Raw genomic sequence first — 24,427 nt, 5'->3', positions numbered from 1 at the left:
CAATATTAGAAACTAGACATGCAGCAAATGTAAACACTCCCACCCTTTCTTTTAAGGAGCCCTCCCTTCCTCGGACATTAACCTATGCCGTTTTTTTCTGCTTTTGAAACAAATACTTAAGCTGGCTGTGATTCCGCCGCGGTGGTGTGTGGCGGTGGACATCTATCTGTTGAATGGTCCGTGTCACACGGTAGCAATCTCTATTGTCAGGCCCGATTGCGTTTTAGGCAAACACTGAGGCGCTCATAAAGGCAGGGGTCAAGTACAGCTTGGTTCCACTCTGCAACGATTCACCTACCGGACCAGCGGGGCAAAGGATCTTTCAATGCTCGAGGCGGCAGAGTGGGGGTGCCATGGCTGCCGGTGGCCTGTCCGACCCAGGGACCAAGGTCACCTCGTGCCTGGGCGGAAAACCCTGTGAAGCCTCCGTCGTATCAAATACCCGACAATTCCATTGGAGACATAGAAAAAGTGTGTGTGTGTGTGTGTGTGTGTTTCAAACCACATTCTTCATTGTGTCGGTGTGTGTGTGCGCCTGTGTGTTATGGTGTGATGTGTATGTGTGTGTGTTACAAATCTCATTATTCATTCTGTGTGTTTGTGTGTGTGGGGGCGCGTGTGTGATGTATGTGCTTCAAACCTTACTATTCATTGTGTGTGCCTTGCGTGTGTGTGTAAACCGCAGAGTATATGTCTGTGTGTGTGTGTAAACCTCAGTGTGTGCAGTGGCACCAGTGTGTGGTAGATGGCGTTGTGTAGCAGGTGTAGTGTTATCAGTGTTACTTAGCTATGATTGTGCAGCAGGTGCAGTGGCACCAGTGTGGCGTAGCTATCATTGGTGCAGCATGTGCAGTGGTACCGGTGATTGGTAGCTACCATTGGTGGACCTGGTGCAGTGGTAGTGTTGCTTAGCTATGATTGTGCAGCAGGTGCAGTGGCACCAGTGTGTGGCGTAGTTACCATTCGTGGAGCAGGTGAGGTGTTATCAGTGTTACTTAGCTATGATTGCGCAGCAGGTGTAGTACCACCAGTGTGGCATAGCTACCATTGTGCAGCAGGTGCAGTGGCACCAGTGCGGCATAGTCACACACACCACCAGCCATCAGTGCACGCGTCAATTGTTAACGCATCCACAATTAACTATTGTAGCAATCTCAGTATGCTACACTTTACTTTTAAACATATTCATGTAAAGCACAGCATGCCACCATTGCTACAATTCAAATCTAACTCACATAATTCCACTACACACCACATGCACACACTCCATAACACATGGCGAAAAGACATTGCCATTTACAATGCCATTAGCTCAAACTCAAATAAATCCGAGCCCAATTGCATTTCTAATGCTTGTTATATATATATATGTATATATATACTAGCAGCCCGCCCCAGCGTTGCCTGGGGCAGAAAGGGGCTGGGGGCAGTACACCCGCTCCCGCCCCGACCCCCTCCCGTCCAGACTCCCTCCCGCCCCCACCTCCCGCCTGTCCCTCTGTGCACACCCGCTTCCGCCGCCAGCCCGCCTCCCGCCTCGATGTCAATAAATTACCTGAGCTGCGATCTTCACTTCACCGCCGCTCCTCTTCGCCATGACGTGCCCGCGCTCCTCACTTCACACCGCAGCTCCATGTCTCTCCTCCTCGTCATCACGCACGTCCTCATCACGCACGTCGCGGCCAGCGCTACGTCACGGCCAGAGCAGCGTCGCGGCCGGCGCTACTTCCAGGGCACTACTTTGTTTTGAAACTTAATTTTTTTTATTTACTTTTTTTTTTTTATTTATATAGCCTATGTCCATCTACACACCCTGACATTTTCATAGATGTATCGGGTGTGTAGATTGGCGCTGTGGTTCCCGAGTTTACCTGGCCAAAAGGTGCAAGTTCTCCTTTTATAATAGTAGTATAGATATATATGAGTATATATATGTGGGGCACATATAATATAGTGTTTCCGGGGTCCCGCGCATGGGCGGGAATATTCTAATGCTTATGACTTTGATGAGGATACCCCTGGAAGAGAACTAGGATTACAGGTAAGTAACTAATCCGCGCTGTAACTCCCTGAGTGCTGCTGCAGCCCGGCCAGCCCCGCCCCGCCCCGCCCCCTCCCACCTCCTTCAGCGTCCCTCCCTCGCTCTACTTCTCCGACGCTAATTCAGGACTCGTCCTGATTGGAATTAGAGTTGGAGAAGTAGAAGGAAGACTTTGAATGGCATGCTGCAGCGCCCCAATGGACGCACCTCCACTGCCTGCAAGCCCAAAATCTGATGGAGGGAGATAATGGAATGTATCTTTAGCGAGTAGTTGTACTCAGTCATTTCCCAAGGTCCAAGTTTAAGGATGCTGAAGACTTTGGAACAGAAATACCTTACAGTGTGCTAAGCCACCAGAGGTTAAGATTCCATGATGATTTTGAAAGTGTATTCCATATGCCTTTAACCCAACAAGGGGTGGGCCTGATATGGGAATTAATGTGCATTTGAGCATATTCAGTATATGTACAACGATGCAGTTCACACAAACCCTTTCCTTCGAGGATTGCAGGATCCTGGACTTCTACTGGAGGGTGACAGAGTCGGTAAAAAGTCAGTGCAGGGTTAAAACCCTTGCCTCGTTTGTGCCAGGATTTTAGAATCTTAGATTGTTAAGGAGAGTGTTTGAGTGAGTGTGTGGGAAGTATTACGGTTCTGCCTATCTCTGGGTGAGGAAAAACTGAAGCGGTGGAGTCCTGCAAATTCCACCCTTGGATTTCATACTCTTTGATTGCTGTGTATTAGCGAGTGGGTACAATGCAGTAGAGTGTAGTGCATTTACAGCAAGGGATAGAGAGCGAGGTATTCAGCATCAAATAATGGCCCTCAGATTTCTGTAGCAGTTTTGGCAAGCCAGTAAAACAAAGACTTCCAGGGTTGGGCTGAGGTTGCACCATTGTTTAACTCCATGTTTCTAGCTTGTGATGCAAGACTCCCACTTTACACCCTAGGCATCATGCCCGTGATAGTCTGGAATTGCTAGCCCTAGTCTATGTATATTGTGCTTGGAATGCAGTTCTATTGTGTACTTCTCTGCTTACATCTGCAAATGAAACTGAATGTGAGCTGCAAACACTCTACAGCCTATAATCTTTCACGATTTTCTATAGCGGTAGGATGATGCGCAAACCTCTTTCCAATCTGCACTGAAAGTGCTACTGGAGTTCTGAAGTTTGTCCTTGAGCCCTATTCATCCTTCACTGGGGAGACATTTGATAATGTGCTCCTAAGGCCCACCTTATGCTCACACAACTGGTACCTGCATTGATCCGACATGTTTTGGTGACTGTTGGAGTCAGTGATGTTGGCTGAGCGGTTATTAAGGCTCCTATTGACAGATCTGTAGCATCATAGATTACCCATGGTTACCCTTTGATTGGAGGCCAAAACCCTTCAAAAGTCCTTGCACACTCTACCAGGGCTAATGTAATGTCTGGCATTGTCCAAGCGTGTAACTGTCAGATATGTGGGGTAATTCCTATGCATTTAACCAACTCTACACTCTTGTGGCTTCCAACTGGAACAATACAAAATGTGCTTCCTTGAACAAAACTGACAGATGCTGCCTTCTCCTCCCTTTCCCATTCTTAGTTGCCTTAGAATTGTCCCACATGTTGTGAATAGAAAGACTGTCGTAGTAGAGTAGAGTTTTCTTTTTGCTGATAGTTACTCATAGGCTATTTCCTGTTATCACTGTCAGTGCCCTTCCCCAGTCACAAAATGCAGACATGATTGGTTGAAAAACAAAACAGGTGTGTGGAGGGTCAAGGGGAATGTTTAATGACCTGTCTGCTCACTCCCCTACATCAAGTTACTAAACACACAAAAGAGCAAACCAGGTCTGAGAGGGGTGTGTGCTTGCGACAGTGACCGTGTGGCATTAATAGTGAATGCGTGAAAGAGGGGTTGTTTAAAAATAAAAGCCTTTGATGGCAGAAAGCTAAAACAATTCCCATCAGACCACCCATGTGGTGGAGTTTACGTCACGTGGGAATTGTTAGTCATACCTTCCCAAGTCCGACCATATAGTGCCGGTACGGGGATGGATATCAAGAGTATAATCATAATATTCATCCTAAAGTGATGAGAATGAAAAAAGTGTGCAGTGCTCAAATAATACAAATGGATAAAATGAACTACCCAGACTCCAGAAGACATTTTAAATAGGGGTCCGGGTGTCAAAATTAAAAACACGCCAAGTAGTAAGACTACTCTGTGGCGCTGTGCAGTTTGGTCGACATGTTTCAGCCTTATGGGCATTTGACCCGGCTTTCTTCAGGACCTATTGGTAGAAATTAGCTACTGCAACTTTCTACTGAATATTTGTGTAAAAAATAACAGTCACAAGAATGTACTAGAGAAGTTACAATCATACCAGGAACTTAAATACTTAAGTATCCACTGGAGGGAGAAGGATATATCTTCTTCCTATCAAGAAACAAAAAGCAAAAAGACAATATGTCAAACAACACCAGATTACACACACACACACCAACGTACACACACAGAGACCGTGCAACCACACCTGCAAGAATAGTTTACATTCTGCATTGTAAAAAGCATAATAGCTTAATCACACTGAGGCTTTTCCTCACGGTGATACTCACCCAGCTTTATGTGGGTGATGACCTCACCTCACCCGGCGACCGCTCGGGAGTATGAGGCCCCGCTCTATAGTGTCGAAAATAAAAGGTACAGTAAGCACACCACTTTACCGCGCCCAAGCCAATGGCTCTACACTTAAACCCAACAGACGTATGATAGTAACCCAACTGTCATACCAAACACTGGCAACCACAAGGAGTCCCCAGTGACACATAGGGATAGCACATCCAACGATATTACTCATACCTCAGGGCACTACCCTGACACTACTATGTGTCTCCAGGTACATACTTTAAAAGACATTTTTAGAAAAAAGCTGTCTTTAATCTGTGTAAATTATGAACACAAGGGGGTGGGCTGGAGACCTATTTAAGGCCACAGCACTTTAGAAATAGATGGGGATATTAAGATGCGCCCCCGAGTAGCTATCTGGGCCACTCATAATCATATGCTTATTCACTAGAAGGGAAACTCAAAACACAGGCTTCCCACCCCAACCCAGAGTTTGTGGGGAATGGGGGCCATATTAGCTCCCTCTATTCTAACTGACTCGATAGAAAACGGTTTGTCAAGACTCCCAAGCAGAACTTAACTGCAATAGAGAAAATCACTTAGCTTCTCACCTGTCCGTCGGTGCCTTAGGTATTGAAACGAGCGGAAGTGGAGGCGAGTTGAAATCCCGCCCTTCCTCCTTAAATAGCCCACCTGAATTGGATAATGGGTCCCCCATGATGTGAAAATAAAGCAGAATCGAAGCCGATCCCGCGGAAGGGGACGCTATATGGTAGCGCATGCGTAGAGATTGACAGCCACAATTCTCTTGCGCATGCGCGGTCATCGTCTTAACGAAAAACCCGGACATGCATCTCGCCGTGTGCCACATATAGAAAAAGAGATGCCATAGTGAATCTTACCGATATCTGTGGGGTTTAGATTAATGGTAATTACGCCAGGCAAAAACCGCCACTAAGAGTACGATAGCACACCATTTAGGAGACACTGCTCCTCTAACTCGAACCAGGCGGATGTCGCCAGACCGGGCTCAACAGTATTAAACACTGCCACTTTGAAGAAGATTTCTGTGGGGTTTGGAGGATAAATTGCAAGCACGTATCTCCTTATTGTGGAGACCGACAATATCTGCTGCAGTAGGTAATATTCCTCCATCATAGACATGCAGTGTTAGGGGATAGTCCGATCATGTATCACAAGTGTATATTATACAATAGGACATTCATTAGGGGGTAATTCATCGGCTGACTATTTGAAGAAAGGGAAAAAGGGTGGAGCCTGGAACAAATATAGAATTTTTGATTAAAGAGGCATATATACCACAAGTGGTTTAAATCATCCTTGGGTGTCAGTGGAGGCAGACAGAAGGGCACACACACAATTGAGTTGGGTGAGCTAAGAGGTGCAAACATAGCTGCGTTTGCATCCTAAATATATAGACCCGCAACTGGAAGTTGCACTAAATACTGAAAAACAAAACAGGTGTGTGGAGGGTCAAGGGGAATGTTTAATGACCTGTCTGCTCACTCCCCTACATCAAGTTACTAAACACACAAAAGAGCAGACCAGGTCTGAGAGGGGTGTGTGCTTGCGACAGTGACCGTGTGGCATTAATAGTGAATGCGTGAAAGAGGGGTTGTTTAAAAATAAAAGCCTTTGATGGCAGAAAGCTAAAACAATTCCCATCAGACCACCTATGTGGTGGAGTTTACGTCACGTGGGAATTGTTAGTCATACCTTCCCAAGTCCGACCATATAGTGCCGGTACGGGGATGGATATCAAGAGTATAATCATAATATTCATCCTAAAGTGATGAGAATGAAAAAAGTGTGCAGTGCTCAAATAATACAAATGGATAAAATGAACTACCCAGACTCCAGAAGACATTTTAAATAGGGGTCCGGGTGTCAAAATTAAAAACACGCCAAGTAGTAAGACTACTCTGTGGCGCTGTGCAGTTTGGTCGACATGTTTCAGCCTTATGGGCATTTGACCCGGCTTTCTTCAGGACCTATTGGTAGAAATTAGCTACTGCAACTTTCTACTGAATATTTGTGTAAAAAATAACAGTCACAAGAATGTACTAGAGAAGTTACAATCATACCAGGAACTTAAATACTTAAGTATTCACTGGAGGGAGAAGGATATATCTTCTTCCTATCAAGAAACAAAAAGCAAAAAGACAATATGTCAAACAACACCAGATTACACACACACACCAACGTACACACACAGAGACCGTGCAACCACACCTGCAAGAATAGTTTACATTCTGCATTGTAAAAAGCATAATAGCTTAATCACACTGAGGCTTTTCCTCACGGTGATACTCACCCAGCTTTATGTGGGTGATGACCTCACCTCACCCGGCGACCGCTCGGGAGTATGAGGCCCCGCTCTATAGTGTAGAAAATAAAAGGTACAGTAAGCACACCACTTTACCGCGCCCAAGCCAATGGCTCTACACTTAAACCCAACAGACGTATGATAGTAACCCAACTGTCATACCAAACACTGGCAACCACAAGGAGTCCCCAGTGACACATAGGGATAGCACATCCAACGATATTACTCATACCACTATCCTGACACTACTATGTGTCTCCAGGTACATACTTTAAAAGACATTTTTAGAAAAAAGCTGTCTTTAATCTTTGTAAATTATGAACACAAGGGGGTGGGCTGGAGACCTATTTAAGGCCACAGCACTTTAGAAATAGATGGGGATATTAAGATGCGCCCCCGAGTAGCTATCTGGGCCACTCATAATCATATGCTTATTCACTAGAAGGGAAACTCAAAACACAGGCTTCCCACCCCAACCCAGAGTTTGTGGGGAATGGGGGCCATATTAGCTCCCTCTATTCTAACTGACTCGATAGAAAACGGTTTGTCAAGACTCCCAAGCAGAACTTAACTGCAATAGAGAAAATCACTTAGCTTCTCACCTGTCCGTCGGTGCCTTAGGTATTGAAACGAGCGGAAGTGGAGGCGAGTTGAAATCCCGCCCTTCCTCCTTAAATAGCCCACCTGAATTGGATAATGGGTCCCCCATGATGTGAAAATAAAGCAGAATCGAAGCCGATCCCGCGGAAGGGGACGCTATATGGTAGCGCATGCGTAGAGATTGACAGCCACAATTCTCTTGCGCATGCGCGGTCATCGTCTTAACGAAAAACCCGGACATGCATCTCGCCGTGTGCCACATATAGAAAAAGAGATGCCATAGTGAATCTTACCGATATCTGTGGGGTTTAGATTAATGGTAATTACGCTAGGCAAAAACCGCCACTAAGAGTACGATAGCACACCATTTAGGAGACACTGCTCCTCTAACTCGAACCAGGCGGATGTCGCCAGACCGGGCTCAACAGTATTAAACACTGCCACTTTGAAGAAGATTTCTGTGGGGTTTGGAGGATAAATTGCAAGCACGTATCTCCTTATTGTGGAGACCGACAATATCTGCTGCAGTAGGTAATATTCCTCCATCATAGACATGCAGTGTTAGGGGATAGTCCGATCATGTATCACAAGTGTATATTATACAATAGGACATTCATTAGGGGGTAATTCATCGGCTGACTATTTGAAGAAAGGGAAAAAGGGTGGAGCCTGGAACAAATATAGAATTTTTGATTAAAGAGGCATATATACCACAAGTGGTTTAAATCATCCTTGGGTGTCAGTGGAGGCAGACAGAAGGGCACACACACAATTGAGTTGGGTGAGCTAAGAGGTGCAAACATAGCTGCGTTTGCATCCTAAATATATAGACCCGCAACTGGAAGTTGCACTAAATACTGAAAAACAAAACAGGTGTGTGGAGGGTCAAGGGGAATGTTTAATGACCTGTCTGCTCACTCCCCTACATCAAGTTACTAAACACACAAAAGAGCAGACCAGGTCTGAGAGGGGTGTGTGCTTGCGACAGTGACCGTGTGGCATTAATAGTGAATGCGTGAAAGAGGGGTTGTTTAAAAATAAAAGCCTTTGATGGCAGAAAGCTAAAACAATTCCCATCAGACCACCCATGTGGTGGAGTTTACGTCACGTGGGAATTGTTAGTCATACCTTCCCAAGTCCGACCATATAGTGCCGGTACGGGGATGGATATCAAGAGTATAATCATAATATTCATCCTAAAGTGATGAGAATGAAAAAAGTGTGCAGTGCTCAAATAATACAAATGGATAAAATGAACTACCCAGACTCCAGAAGACATTTTAAATAGGGGTCCGGGTGTCAAAATTAAAAACACGCCAAGTAGTAAGACTACTCTGTGGCGCTGTGCAGTTTGGTCGACATGTTTCAGCCTTATGGGCATTTGACCCGGCTTTCTTCAGGACCTATTGGTAGAAATTAGCTACTGCAACTTTCTACTGAATATTTGTGTAAAAAATAACAGTCACAAGAATGTACTAGAGAAGTTACAATCATACCAGGAACTTAAATACTTAAATATCCACTGGAGGGAGAAGGATATATCTTCTTCCTATCAAGAAACAAAAAGCAAAAAGACAATATGTCAAACAACACCAGATTACACACACACACCAACGTACACACACAGAGACCGTGCAACCACACCTGCAAGAATAGTTTACATTCTGCATTGTAAAAAGCATAATAGCTTAATCACACTGAGGCTTTTCCTCACGGTGATACTCACCCAGCTTTATGTGGGTGATGACCTCACCTCACCCGGCGACCGCTCGGGAGTATGAGGCCCCGCTCTATAGTGTCGAAAATAAAAGGTACAGTAAGCACACCACTTTACCGCGCCCAAGCCAATGGCTCTACACTTAAACCCAACAGACGTATGATAGTAACCCAACTGTCATACCAAACACTGGCAACCACAAGGAGTCCCCAGTGACACATAGGGATAGCACATCCAACGATATTACTCATACCTCAGGGCACTACCCTGACACTACTATGTGTCTCCAGGTACATACTTTAAAAGACATTTTTAGAAAAAAGCTGTCTTTAATCTGTGTAAATTATGAACACAAGGGGGTGGGCTGGAGACCTATTTAAGGCCACAGCACTTTAGAAATAGATGGGGATATTAAGATGCGCCCCCGAGTAGCTATCTGGGCCACTCATAATCATATGCTTATTCACTAGAAGGGAAACTCAAAACACAGGCTTCCCACCCCAACCCAGAGTTTGTGGGGAATGGGGGCCATATTAGCTCCCTCTATTCTAACTGACTCGATAGAAAACGGTTTGTCAAGACTCCCAAGCAGAACTTAACTGCAATAGAGAAAATCACTTAGCTTCTCACCTGTCCGTCGGTGCCTTAGGTATTGAAACGAGCGGAAGTGGAGGCGAGTTGAAATCCCGCCCTTCCTCCTTAAATAGCCCACCTGAATTGGATAATGGGTCCCCCATGATGTGAAAATAAAGCAGAATCGAAGCCGATCCCGCGGAAGGGGACGCTATATGGTAGCGCATGCGTAGAGATTGACAGCCACAATTCTCTTGCGCATGCGCGGTCATCGTCTTAACGAAAAACCCGGACATGCATCTCGCCGTGTGCCACATATAGAAAAAGAGATGCCATAGTGAATCTTACCGATATCTGTGGGGTTTAGATTAATGGTAATTACGCTAGGCAAAAACCGCCACTAAGAGTACGATAGCACACCATTTAGGAGACACTGCTCCTCTAACTCGAACCAGGCGGATGTCGCCAGACCGGGCTCAACAGTATTAAACACTGCCACTTTGAAGAAGATTTCTGTGGGGTTTGGAGGATAAATTGCAAGCACGTATCTCCTTATTGTGGAGACCGACAATATCTGCTGCAGTAGGTAATATTCCTCCATCATAGACATGCAGTGTTAGGGGATAGTCCGATCATGTATCACAAGTGTATATTATACAATAGGACATTCATTAGGGGGTAATTCATCGGCTGACTATTTGAAGAAAGGGAAAAAGGGTGGAGCCTGGAACAAATATAGAATTTTTGATTAAAGAGGCATATATACCACAAGTGGTTTAAATCATCCTTGGGTGTCAGTGGAGGCAGACAGAAGGGCACACACACAATTGAGTTGGGTGAGCTAAGAGGTGCAAACATAGCTGCGTTTGCATCCTAAATATATAGACCCGCAACTGGAAGTTGCACTAAATACTGAAAAACAAAACAGGTGTGTGGAGGGTCAAGGGGAATGTTTAATGACCTGTCTGCTCACTCCCCTACATCAAGTTACTAAACACACAAAAGAGCAGACCAGGTCTGAGAGGGGTGTGTGCTTGCGACAGTGACCGTGTGGCATTAATAGTGAATGCGTGAAAGAGGGGTTGTTTAAAAATAAAAGCCTTTGATGGCAGAAAGCTAAAAAAATTCCCATCAGACCACCTATGTGGTGGAGTTTACGTCACGTGGGAATTGTTAGTCATACCTTCCCAAGTCCGACCATATAGTGCCGGTACGGGGATGGATATCAAGAGTATAATCATAATATTCATCCTAAAGTGATGAGAATGAAAAAAGTGTGCAGTGCTCAAATAATACAAATGGATAAAATGAACTACCCAGACTCCAGAAGACATTTTAAATAGGGGTCCGGGTGTCAAAATTAAAAACACGCCAAGTAGTAAGACTACTCTGTGGCGCTGTGCAGTTTGGTCGACACGTTTCAGCCTTATGGGCATTTGACCCGGCTTTCTTCAGGACCTATTGGTAGAAATTAGCTACTGCAACTTTCTACTGAATATTTGTGTAAAAAATAACAGTCACAAGAATGTACTAGAGAAGTTACAATCATACCAGGAACTTAAATACTTAAGTATCCACTGGAGGGAGAAGGATATATCTTCTTCCTATCAAGAAACAAAAAGCAAAAAGACAATATGTCAAACAACACCAGATTACACACACACACCAACGTACACACACAGAGACCGTGCAACCACACCTGCAAGAATAGTTTACATTCTGCATTGTAAAAAGCATAATAGCTTAATCACACTGAGGCTTTTCCTCACGGTGATACTCACCCAGCTTTATGTGGGTGATGACCTCACCTCACCCGGCGACCGCTCGGGAGTATGAGGCCCCGCTCTATAGTGTAGAAAATAAAAGGTACAGTAAGCACACCACTTTACCGCGCCCAAGCCAATGGCTCTACACTTAAACCCAACAGACGTATGATAGTAACCCAACTGTCATACCAAACACTGGCAACCACAAGGAGTCCCCAGTGACACATAGGGATAGCACATCCAACGATATTACTCATACCACTACCCTGACACTACTATGTGTCTCCAGGTACATACTTTAAAAGACATTTTTAGAAAAAAGCTGTCTTTAATCTTTGTAAATTATGAACACAAGGGGGTGGGCTGGAGACCTATTTAAGGCCACAGCACTTTAGAAATAGATGGGGATATTAAGATGCGCCCCCGAGTAGCTATCTGGGCCACTCATAATCATATGCTTATTCACTAGAAGGGAAACTCAAAACACAGGCTTCCCACCCCAACCCAGAGTTTGTGGGGAATGGGGGCCATATTAGCTCCCTCTATTCTAACTGACTCGATAGAAAACGGTTTGTCAAGACTCCCAAGCAGAACTTAACTGCAATAGAGAAAATCACTTAGCTTCTCACCTGTCCGTCGGTGCCTTAGGTATTGAAACGAGCGGAAGTGGAGGCGAGTTGAAATCCCGCCCTTCCTCCTTAAATAGCCCACCTGAATTGGATAATGGGTCCCCCATGATGTGAAAATAAAGCAGAATCGAAGCCGATCCCGCGGAAGGGGACGCTATATGGTAGCGCATGCGTAGAGATTGACAGCCACAATTCTCTTGCGCATGCGCGGTCATCGTCTTAACGAAAAACCCGGACATGCATCTCGCCGTGTGCCACATATAGAAAAAGAGATGCCATAGTGAATCTTACCGATATCTGTGGGGTTTAGATTAATGGTAATTACGCTAGGCAAAAACCGCCACTAAGAGTACGATAGCACACCATTTAGGAGACACTGCTCCTCTAACTCGAACCAGGCGGATGTCGCCAGACCGGGCTCAACAGTATTAAACACTGCCACTTTGAAGAAGATTTCTGTGGGGTTTGGAGGATAAATTGCAAGCACGTATCTCCTTATTGTGGAGACCGACAATATCTGCTGCAGTAGGTAATATTCCTCCATCATAGACATGCAGTGTTAGGGGATAGTCCGATCATGTATCACAAGTGTATATTATACAATAGGACATTCATTAGGGGGTAATTCATCGGCTGACTATTTGAAGAAAGGGAAAAAGGGTGGAGCCTGGAACAAATATAGAATTTTTGATTAAAGAGGCATATATACCACAAGTGGTTTAAATCATCCTTGGGTGTCAGTGGAGGCAGACAGAAGGGCACACACACAATTGAGTTGGGTGAGCTAAGAGGTGCAAACATAGCTGCGTTTGCATCCTAAATATATAGACCCGCAACTGGAAGTTGCACTAAATACTGAAAAACAAAACAGGTGTGTGGAGGGTCAAGGGGAATGTTTAATGACCTGTCTGCTCACTCCCCTACATCAAGTTACTAAACACACAAAAGAGCAGACCAGGTCTGAGAGGGGTGTGTGCTTGCGACAGTGACCGTGTGGCATTAATAGTGAATGCGTGAAAGAGGGGTTGTTTAAAAATAAAAGCCTTTGATGGCAGAAAGCTAAAACAATTCCCATCAGACCACCCATGTGGTGGAGTTTACGTCACGTGGGAATTGTTAGTCATACCTTCCCAAGTCCGACCATATAGTGCCGGTACGGGGATGGATATCAAGAGTATAATCATAATATTCATCCTAAAGTGATGAGAATGAAAAAAGTGTGCAGTGCTCAAATAATACAAATGGATAAAATGAACTACCCAGACTCCAGAAGACATTTTAAATAGGGGTCCGGGTGTCAAAATTAAAAACACGCCAAGTAGTAAGACTACTCTGTGGCGCTGTGCAGTTTGGTCGACATGTTTCAGCCTTATGGGCATTTGACCCGGCTTTCTTCAGGACCTATTGGTAGAAATTAGCTACTGCAACTTTCTACTGAATATTTGTGTAAAAAATAACAGTCACAAGAATGTACTAGAGAAGTTACAATCATACCAGGAACTTAAATACTTAAATATCCACTGGAGGGAGAAGGATATATCTTCTTCCTATCAAGAAACAAAAAGCAAAAAGACAATATGTCAAACAACACCAGATTACACACACACACCAACGTACACACACAGAGACCGTGCAACCACACCTGCAAGAATAGTTTACATTCTGCATTTTAAAAAGCATAATAGCTTAATCACACTGAGGCTTTTCCTCACGGTGATACTCACCCAGCTTTATGTGGGTGATGACCTCACCTCACCCGGCGACCGCTCGGGAGTATGAGGCCCCGCTCTATAGTGTCGAAAATAAAAGGTACAGTAAGCACACCACTTTACCGCGCCCAAGCCAATGGCTCTACACTTAAACCCAACAGACGTATGATAGTAACCCAACTGTCATACCAAACACTGGCAACCACAAGGAGTCCCCAGTGACACATAGGGATAGCACATCCAACGATATTACTCATACCTCAGGGCACTACCCTGACACTACTATGTGTCTCCAGGTACATACTTTAAAAGACATTTTTAGAAAAAAGCTGTCTTTAATCTGTGTAAATTATGAACACAAGGGGGTGGGCTTGAGACCTATTTAAGGCCACAGCACTTTAGAAATAGATGGGGATATTAAGATGCGCCCCCGAGTAGCTATCTGGGCCACTCATAATCATATGCTTATTCACTAGAAGGGAAACTCAAAACACAGGCTTCCCACCCCAACCCAGAGTTTGTGGGGAATGGGGGCCATATTAGCTCCCTCTATTCTAACTGACTCGATAGAAAACGGTTTGTCAAGACTCCCAAGCAGAACTTAACTGCAATAGAGAAAATCACTTAGCTTCTCACCTGTCCGTCGGTGCCTTAGGTATTGAAACGAGCGGAAGTGGAGGCGAGTTGAAATCCCGCCCTTCCTCCTTAAATAGCCCACCTGAATTGGATAATGGGTCCCCCATGATGTGAAAATAAAGCAGAATCGAAGCCGATCCCGCGGAAGGGGACGCTATATGGTAGCGCATGCGTAGAGATTGACAGCCACAATTCTCTTGCGCATGCGCGGTCATCGTCTTAACGAAAAACCCGGACATGCATCTCGCCGTGTGCCACATATAGAAAAAGAGATGCCATAGTGAATCTTACCGATATCTGTGGGGTTTAGATTAATGGTAATTACGCTAGGCAAAAACCGCCACTAAGAGTACGATAGCACACCATTTAGGAGACACTGCTCCTCTAACTCGAACCAGGCGGATGTCGCCAGACCGGGCTCAACAGTATTAAACACTGCCACTTTGAAGAAGATTTCTGTGGGGTTTGGAGGATAAATTGCAAGCACGTATCTCCTTATTGTGGAGACCGACAATATCTGCTGCAGTAGGTAATATTCCTCCATCATAGACATGCAGTGTTAGGGGATAGTCCGATCATGTATCACAAGTGTATATTATACAATAGGACATTCATTAGGGGGTAATTCATCGGCTGACTATTTGAAGAAAGGGAAAAAGGGTGGAGCCTGGAACAAATATAGAATTTTTGATTAAAGAGGCATATATACCACAAGTGGTTTAAATCATCCTTGGGTGTCAGTGGAGGCAGACAGAAGGGCACACACACAATTGAGTTGGGTGAGCTAAGAGGTGCAAACATAGCTGCGTTTGCATCCTAAATATATAGACCCGCAACTGGAAGTTGCACTAAATACTGAAAAACAAAACAGGTGTGTGGAGGGTCAAGGGGAATGTTTAATGACCTGTCTGCTCACTCCCCTACATCAAGTTACTAAACACACAAAAGAGCAGACCAGGTCTGAGAGGGGTGTGTGCTTGCGACAGTGACCGTGTGGCATTAATAGTGAATGCGTGAAAGAGGGGTTGTTTAAAAATAAAAGCCTTTGATGGCAGAAAGCTAAAAAAATTCCCATCAGACCACCTATGTGGTGGAGTTTACGTCACGTGGGAATTGTTAGTCATACCTTCCCAAGTCCGACCATATAGTGCCGGTACGGGGATGGATATCAAGAGTATAATCATAATATTCATCCTAAAGTGATGAGAATGAAAAAAGTGTGCAGTGCTCAAATAATACAAATGGATAAAATGAACTACCCAGACTCCAGAAGACATTTTAAATAGGGGTCCGGGTGTCAAAATTAAAAACACGCCAAGTAGTAAGACTACTCTGTGGCGCTGTGCAGTTTGGTCGACACGTTTCAGCCTTATGGGCATTTGACCCGGCTTTCTTCAGGACCTATTGGTAGAAATTAGCTACTGCAACTTTCTACTGAATATTTGTGTAAAAAATAACAGTCACAAGAATGTACTAGAGAAGTTACAATCATACCAGGAACTTAAATACTTAAGTATCCACTGGAGGGAGAAGGATATATCTTCTTCCTATCAAGAAACAAAAAGCAAAAAGACAATATGTCAAACAACACCAGATTACACACACACACCAACGTACACACACAGAGACCGTGCAACCACACCTGCAAGAATAGTTTACATTCTGCATTGTAAAAAGCATAATAGCTTAATCACACTGAGGCTTTTCCTCACGGTGATACTCACCCAGCTTTATGTGGGTGATGACCTCACCTCACCCGGCGACCGCTCGGGAGTATGAGGCCCCGCTCTATAGTGTAGAAAATAAAAGGTACAGTAAGCACACCACTTTACCGCGCCCAAGCCAATGGCTCTACACTTAAACCCAACAGACGTATGATAGTAACCCAACTGTCATACCAAACACTGGCAACCACAAGGAGTCCCCAGTGACACATAGGGATAGCACATCCAACGATATTACTCATACCACTACCCTGACACTACTATGTGTCTCCAGGTACATACTTTAAAAGACATTTTTAGAAAAAAGCTGTCTTTAATCTTTGTAAATTATGAACACAAGGGGGTGGGCTGGAGACCTATTTAAGGCCACAGCACTTTAGAAATAGATGGGGATATTAAGATGCGCCCCCGAGTAGCTATCTGGGCCACTCATAATCATATGCTTATTCACTAGAAGGGAAACTCAAAACACAGGCTTCCCACCCCAACCCAGAGTTTGTGGGGAATGGGGGCCATATTAGCTCCCTCTATTCTAACTGACTCGATAGAAAACGGTTTGTCAAGACTCCCAAGCAGAACTTAACTGCAATAGAGAAAATCACTTAGCTTCTCACCTGTCCGTCGGTGCCTTAGGTATTGAAACGAGCGGAAGTGGAGGCGAGTTGAAATCCCGCCCTTCCTCCTTAAATAGCCCACCTGAATTGGATAATGGGTCCCCCATGATGTGAAAATAAAGCAGAATCGAAGCCGATCCCGCGGAAGGGGACGCTATATGGTAGCGCATGCGTAGAGATTGACAGCCACAATTCTCTTGCGCATGCGCGGTCATCGTCTTAACGAAAAACCCGGACATGCATCTCGCCGTGTGCCACATATAGAAAAAGAGATGCCATAGTGAATCTTACCGATATCTGTGGGGTTTAGATTAATGGTAATTACGCTAGGCAAAAACCGCCACTAAGAGTACGATAGCACACCATTTAGGAGACACTGCTCCTCTAACTCGAACCAGGCGGATGTCGCCAGACCGGGCTCAACAGTATTAAACACTGCCACTTTGAAGAAGATTTCTGTGGGGTTTGGAGGATAAATTGCAAGCACGTATCTCCTTATTGTGGAGACCGACAATATCTGCTGCAGTAGGTAATATTCCTCCATCATAGACATGCAGTGTTAGGGGATAGTCCGATCATGTATCACAAGTGTATATTATACAATAGGACATTCATTAGGGGGTAATTCATCGGCTGACTATTTGAAGAAAGGGAAAAAGGGTGGAGCCTGGAACAAATATAGAATTTTTGATTAAAGAGGCATATATACCACAAGTGGTTTAAATCATCCTTGGGTGTCAGTGGAGGCAGACAGAAGGGCACACACACAATTGAGTTGGGTGAGCTAAGAGGTGCAAACATAGCTGCGTTTGCATCCTAAATATATAGACCCGCAACTGGAAGTTGCACTAAATACTGAAAAACAAAACAGGTGTGTGGAGGGTCAAGGGGAATGTTTAATGACCTGTCTGCTCACTCCCCTACATCAAGTTACTAAACACACAAAAGAGCAGACCAGGTCTGAGAGGGGTGTGTGCTTGCGACAGTGACCGTGTGGCATTAATAGTGAATGCGTGAAAGAGGGGTTGTTTAAAAATAAAAGCCTTTGATGGCAGAAAGCTAAAACAATTCCCATCAGACCACCCATGTGGTGGAGTTTACGTCACGTGGGAATTGTTAGTCATACCTTCCCAAGTCCGACCATATAGTGCCGGTACGGGGATGGATATCAAGAGTATAATCATAATATTCATCCTAAAGTGATGAGAATGAAAAAAGTGTGCAGTGCTCAAATAATACAAATGGATAAAATGAACTACCCAGACTCCAGAAGACATTTTAAATAGGGGTCCGGGTGTCAAAATTAAAAACACGCCAAGTAGTAAGACTACTCTGTGGCGCTGTGCAGTTTGGTCGACATGTTTCAGCCTTATGGGCATTTGACCCGGCTTTCTTCAGGACCTATTGGTAGAAATTAGCTACTGCAACTTTCTACTGAATATTTGTGTAAAAAATAACAGTCACAAGAATGTACTAGAGAAGTTACAATCATACCAGGAACTTAAATACTTAAATATCCACTGGAGGGAGAAGGATATATCTTCTTCCTATCAAGAAACAAAAAGCAAAAAGACAATATGTCAAACAACACCAGATTACACACACACACCAACGTACACACACAGAGACCGTGCAACCACACCTGCAAGAATAGTTTACATTCTGCATTGTAAAAAGCATAATAGCTTAATCACACTGAGGCTTTTCCTCACGGTGATACTCACCCAGCTTTATGTGGGTGATGACCTCACCTCACCCGGCGACCGCTCGGGAGTATGAGGCCCCGCTCTATAGTGTCGAAAATAAAAGGTACAGTAAGCACACCACTTTACCGCGCCCAAGCCAATGGCTCTACACTTAAACCCAACAGACGTATGATAGTAACCCAACTGTCATACCAAACACTGGCAACCACAAGGAGTCCCCAGTGACACATAGGGATAGCACATCCAACGATATTACTCATACCTCAGGGCACTACCCTGACACTACTATGTGTCTCCAGGTACATACTTTAAAAGACATTTTTAGAAAAAAGCTGTCTTTAATCTGTGTAAATTATGAACACAAGGGGGTGGGCTGGAGACCTATTTAAGGCCACAGCACTTTAGAAATAGATGGGGATATTAAGATGCGCCCCCGAGTAGCTATCTGGGCCACTCATAATCATATGCTTATTCACTAGAAGGGAAACTCAAAACACAGGCTTCCACCCCAACCCAGAGTTTGTGGGGAATGGGGGCCATATTAGCTCCCTCTATTCTAACTGACTCGATAGAAAACGGTTTGTCAAGACTCCCAAGCAGAACTTAACTGCAATAGAGAAAATCACTTAGCTTCTCACCTGTCCGTCGGTGCCTTAGGTATTGAAACGAGCGGAAGTGGAGGCGAGTTGAAATCCCGCCCTTCCTCCTTAAATAGCCCACCTGAATTGGATAATGGGTCCCCCATGATGTGAAAATAAAGCAGAATCGAAGCCGATCCCGCGGAAGGGGACGCTATATGGTAGCGCATGCGTAGAGATTGACAGCCACAATTCTCTTGCGCATGCGCGGTCATCGTCTTAACGAAAAACCCGGACATGCATCTCGCCGTGTGCCACATATAGAAAAAGAGATGCCATAGTGAATCTTACCGATATCTGTGGGGTTTAGATTAATGGTAATTACGCTAGGCAAAAACCGCCACTAAGAGTACGATAGCACACCATTTAGGAGACACTGCTCCTCTAACTCGAACCAGGCGGATGTCGCCAGACCGGGCTCAACAGTATTAAACACTGCCACTTTGAAGAAGATTTCTGTGGGGTTTGGAGGATAAATTGCAAGCACGTATCTCCTTATTGTGGAGACCGACAATATCTGCTGCAGTAGGTAATATTCCTCCATCATAGACATGCAGTGTTAGGGGATAGTCCGATCATGTATCACAAGTGTATATTATACAATAGGACATTCATTAGGGGGTAATTCATCGGCTGACTATTTGAAGAAAGGGAAAAAGGGTGGAGCCTGGAACAAATATAGAATTTTTGATTAAAGAGGCATATATACCACAAGTGGTTTAAATCATCCTTGGGTGTCAGTGGAGGCAGACAGAAGGGCACACACACAATTGAGTTGGGTGAGCTAAGAGATGCAAACATAGCTGCGTTTGCATCCTAAATATATAGACCCGCAACTGGAAGTTGCACTAAATACTGAAAAACAAAACAGGTGTGTGGAGGGTCAAGGGGAATGTTTAATGACCTGTCTGCTCACTCCCCTACATCAAGTTACTAAACACACAAAAGAGCAGACCAGGTCTGAGAGGGGTGTGTGCTTGCGACAGTGACCGTGTGGCATTAATAGTGAATGCGTGAAAGAGGGGTTGTTTAAAAATAAAAGCCTTTGATGGCAGAAAGCTAAAACAATTCCCATCAGACCACCTATGTGGTGGAGTTTACGTCACGTGGGAATTGTTAGTCATACCTTCCCAAGTCCGACCATATAGTGCCGGTACGGGGATGGATATCAAGAGTATAATCATAATATTCATCCTAAAGTGATGAGAATGAAAAAAGTGTGCAGTGCTCAAATAATACAAATGGATAAAATGAACTACCCAGACTCCAGAAGACATTTTAAATAGGGGTCCGGGTGTCAAAATTAAAAACACGCCAAGTAGTAAGACTACTCTGTAGCGCTGTGCAGTTTGGTCGACATGTTTCAGCCTTATGGGCATTTGACCCGGCTTTCTTCAGGACCTATTGGAGGAAATTAGCTACTGCAACTTTCTACTGAATATTTGTGTAAAAAATAACAGTCACAAGAATGTACTAGAGAAGTTACAATCATACCAGGAACTTAAATACTTAAGTATCCACTGGAGGGAGAAGGATATATCTTCTTCCTATCAAGAAACAAAAAGCAAAAAGACAATATGTCAAACAACACCAGATTACACACACACACCAACGTACACACACAGAGACCGTGCAACCACACCTGCAAGAATAGTTTACATTCTGCATTGTAAAAAGCATAATAGCTTAATCACACTGAGGCTTTTCCTCACGGTGATACTCACCCAGCTTTATGTGGGTGATGACCTCACCTCACCCGGCGACCGCTCGGGAGTATGAGGCCCCGCTCTATAGTGTAGAAAATAAAAGGTACAGTAAGCACACCACTTTACCGCGCCCAAGCCAATGGCTCTACACTTAAACCCAACAGACGTATGATAGTAACCCAACTGTCATACCAAACACTGGCAACCACAAGGAGTCCCCAGTGACACATAGGGATAGCACATCCAACGATATTACTCATACCTCAGGGCACTACCCTGACACTACTATGTGTCTCCAGGTACATACTTTAAAAGACATTTTTAGAAAAAAGCTGTCTTTAATCTGTGTAAATTATGAACACAAGGGGGTGGGCTGGAGACCTATTTAAGGCCACAGCACTTTAGAAATAGATGGGGATATTAAGATGCGCCCCCGAGTAGCTATCTGGGCCACTCATAATCATATGCTTATTCACTAGAAGGGAAACTCAAAACACAGGCTTCCCACCCCAACCCAGAGTTTGTGGGGAATGGGGGCCATATTAGCTCCCTCTATTCTAACTGACTCGATAGAAAACGGTTTGTCAAGACTCCCAAGCAGAACTTAACTGCAATAGAGAAAATCACTTAGCTTCTCACCTGTCCGTCGGTGCCTTAGGTATTGAAACGAGCGGAAGTGGAGGCGAGTGATTGGTTCCCACAAGTTGATAATGAGATACAGTTGTCCACTAACAACATTCATAAAGATGTTTGTATCCGTTTTTGTGTGTCATATTTTACCCCTTTTCAAGCGTCCTATAATTTGATGTTTAGCCTTGGGTGCTGTATTGAATCACATGTGCCAATGATACTATTTTTTGTTTATCTTTCTCTGCAGGAAGAAGAAGGCGAAGATGGTGACATCTCTTCAGGACATTTGATAGTGGGCCACAAGTTTCTTCCAGGTCCAGTTCTGCATCATTACAACCCTCGATACTCAGAAATGGGGTATACTGGAATTCAGATGCGAGATGCTCATGAAGAGAACCCAGAGGCCATCCTTGATGAGCACGTGCAACGTGTCATGAAAACCCCTGGATGCCAGTCCCCAGGGACCGGCCGTCACTCCCCAAAACCACATTCCCCGGACAATGGACCACTTTTAAAATTGTTCCCAGGGATGTCTGGAACAATACCTCCTGGACATGGGAAGCACACTACAAAATCTGGTGTCAAGCTGGATGTGGGTAGCACGTACCATCACAAACATGTGTTCCACCATGTTCACCACCACAACAGTGTAAAGCCCAAGGAACTCATGGAAGTGGAAGGTGCGCAGAGACTACAGGGCAGCTTTCCATGGAATGCAGACTCGCACAGCTATGCAACAAAATCACGGAACTATGTAGAGAGCATGGGCTTAGCGCCAAACCCTATGGAATCTCTTTGCTATAGGTGAGTGCATCTGTTCTGGAAATCCTAGGCCCTCAGAAATACATGTTTATGAAGATAAATATTTCTTAGAGTTGTCTCAGGGCAAAATATTAATTCAGCAAAAGACTACCCTTGCGGTATGATTATGTATGGATTTACTTTTGGGCTGCAACTGAGTGATTAACAGTACCAGAGCTTTAGTATGCAGGTGAATAAAGGGACACACATCTTTGGTTGCCATTGCTCTCTAGAGTAATAGGTGAATTTATATTTATATGGAAAACACTTCTAGGAGTATTTTGTCTTCAATTGAATGTAGAGCTAGAACTGGAGTGTATATTTGTGCAGAGATAGAATATCATTCATTATGACTCACTAAACTACAAGTTACAGTATGCATTAGATGTGCGTGTGCAGAGCTTAATAAGGAATTCAAATGGTTCTGTGGTCTACAAGTATGTTAAGCAGAGACATGGCTTGGATGCTTTCATGTACAAGGTGAGAGGTGAGGCAATTCCTTGGAGTCTCTGTGCAACAGGATAGCCCAGTGTTTGGGTTTCCATTGAGGTGTAGCATTAAGGGTTGAGAGTGCAGAAGGCCCTGGGCTATAGCTCAGTGCAGTAGCAGAACCAAGCTTTGCATTGGATGTTTGTGTCTTACAAACAATACGTATACAGGTTTGAGGTGCGTAGAAGCAGGCCATGGCTTGGCTAGATATGCCATGTTAAACTACATTATTGTACTTTTTCTAGCAAACACAAGTGCTCTTGAACATCTTTTAGCTGCCTAGGATCTGCACAATTGAGTAATCTACATCGAAGATCGAGTGTAGGAGCACATTTATTCTGTGGGAATATTTCAACTGAAGTAGGGTAGGAGACTACCTTTCGGTGGTGCTAAGCCACTCTAGCCTTCTCTGTACTTTTTAAGTAAGGGTGATAGGATTTAAATTCTGCCCAAAGTGACACCAAAGGTTTGCACAGACAAAGATCACAAGGTAGAAAATACGTGTTCCAAATACCAATAAGTCTGAGACTTTTTAGGCCTGTGGGCATTTTTAACTGAAGATCGGCGAGAAACAAAGGTGGGCATGCAATGCCATGGCACAGTTAAAAAGGGTTGAGCTTTACAGAATACAATTCATTCAGTGAGGGGGAAATCTGATTACTTAGAGAATGCTAAGGAAGCACAGGGGGAACAGTTAGGATTCTGTTGTCGAGGACACAACTCTCATAGACATTTGGTAAACCAATACAATACTGAAAGACATTCTTGTGGCACCAGAAAAGCTTAGGCAAACACGGTCTCAGGAATGAAAATCCTCCATAGTAGAAAATTCTGTTTTTCCACAGCTAGGTGTGAAGAAAATCATGATTTTATTAAAGACACGGAGGCTGATATTATGCATATCTCTTTAATTGCCAACTCGCAGCAGCAGCTACATCACAATGTTATAACTTAGAAAAGGAATGAATAAGAGTTCTAAAACAGCATAGTCCCCTGTGAGGCAGCCATCTTCCTTCTTTGTTGATGTGAACAACTCAAAGTAGTAAGAAACGCTGAACTTAACAAAACCCAGCAAAGAAATCCAAACGCGAAATCCGCTCCATCGGATCACTTCTTATACTCTCTTCCTGAAAGAAAAAATCTAAACAAATTAGGGGCGGATATCTTGGGAGGGATAATATCAGCCTCCCTAGCTGTGGAAAATCTGAATGTTATGGCAAGGCACGGAGGCCAATATTATGCATGTTAAAAGCCATGCTATAATATTCCTAACTGAAGACTCAACAGGCTTAAAACAGAACTTTTAAAAAACTGAATCTGAGGACCAATCTGCTACAGCTAAAATCCCATTTAGCCTACCACCCAGAAGCAGAGCCATAGATGCCATAGCACCCCTAGAGGAATGTTCCCCAAATTCACCCAAATCCATTCCTGCCTGTCCCATAACTTCTCTAACCCACCGAGACAAGGTAGGGGTAGAAACAG

General features: G+C 44.2%; 1 protein-coding gene across 2 annotated transcripts in view; it reads left to right on the top strand.

Moving 5' to 3' along the window:
* Window positions 1-24,427, top strand: part of AXIN1 (axin 1) — a 271,337-nt gene that overhangs the window by 146,803 nt on the left and 100,107 nt on the right. For both annotated transcript variants that reach the window (XM_078662899.1, XM_078662900.1), the window contains one exon: window positions 21,900-22,456. In XM_078662899.1, coding sequence (XP_078519025.1) covers window positions 21,900-22,456 — 557 coding nt within the window. The remainder of the gene's footprint in view (window positions 1-21,899; window positions 22,457-24,427) is intronic.

Source organism: Lissotriton helveticus, chromosome 10, assembly GCF_964261635.1.
Source record: "Lissotriton helveticus chromosome 10, aLisHel1.1, whole genome shotgun sequence".
In the NCBI taxonomy this organism is placed as follows: domain Eukaryota; kingdom Metazoa; phylum Chordata; class Amphibia; order Caudata; family Salamandridae; genus Lissotriton; species Lissotriton helveticus.
The sequence above is the reverse complement of the archived record's forward strand: the minus strand, read 5'-3'. Positions and strand labels throughout refer to the sequence as shown.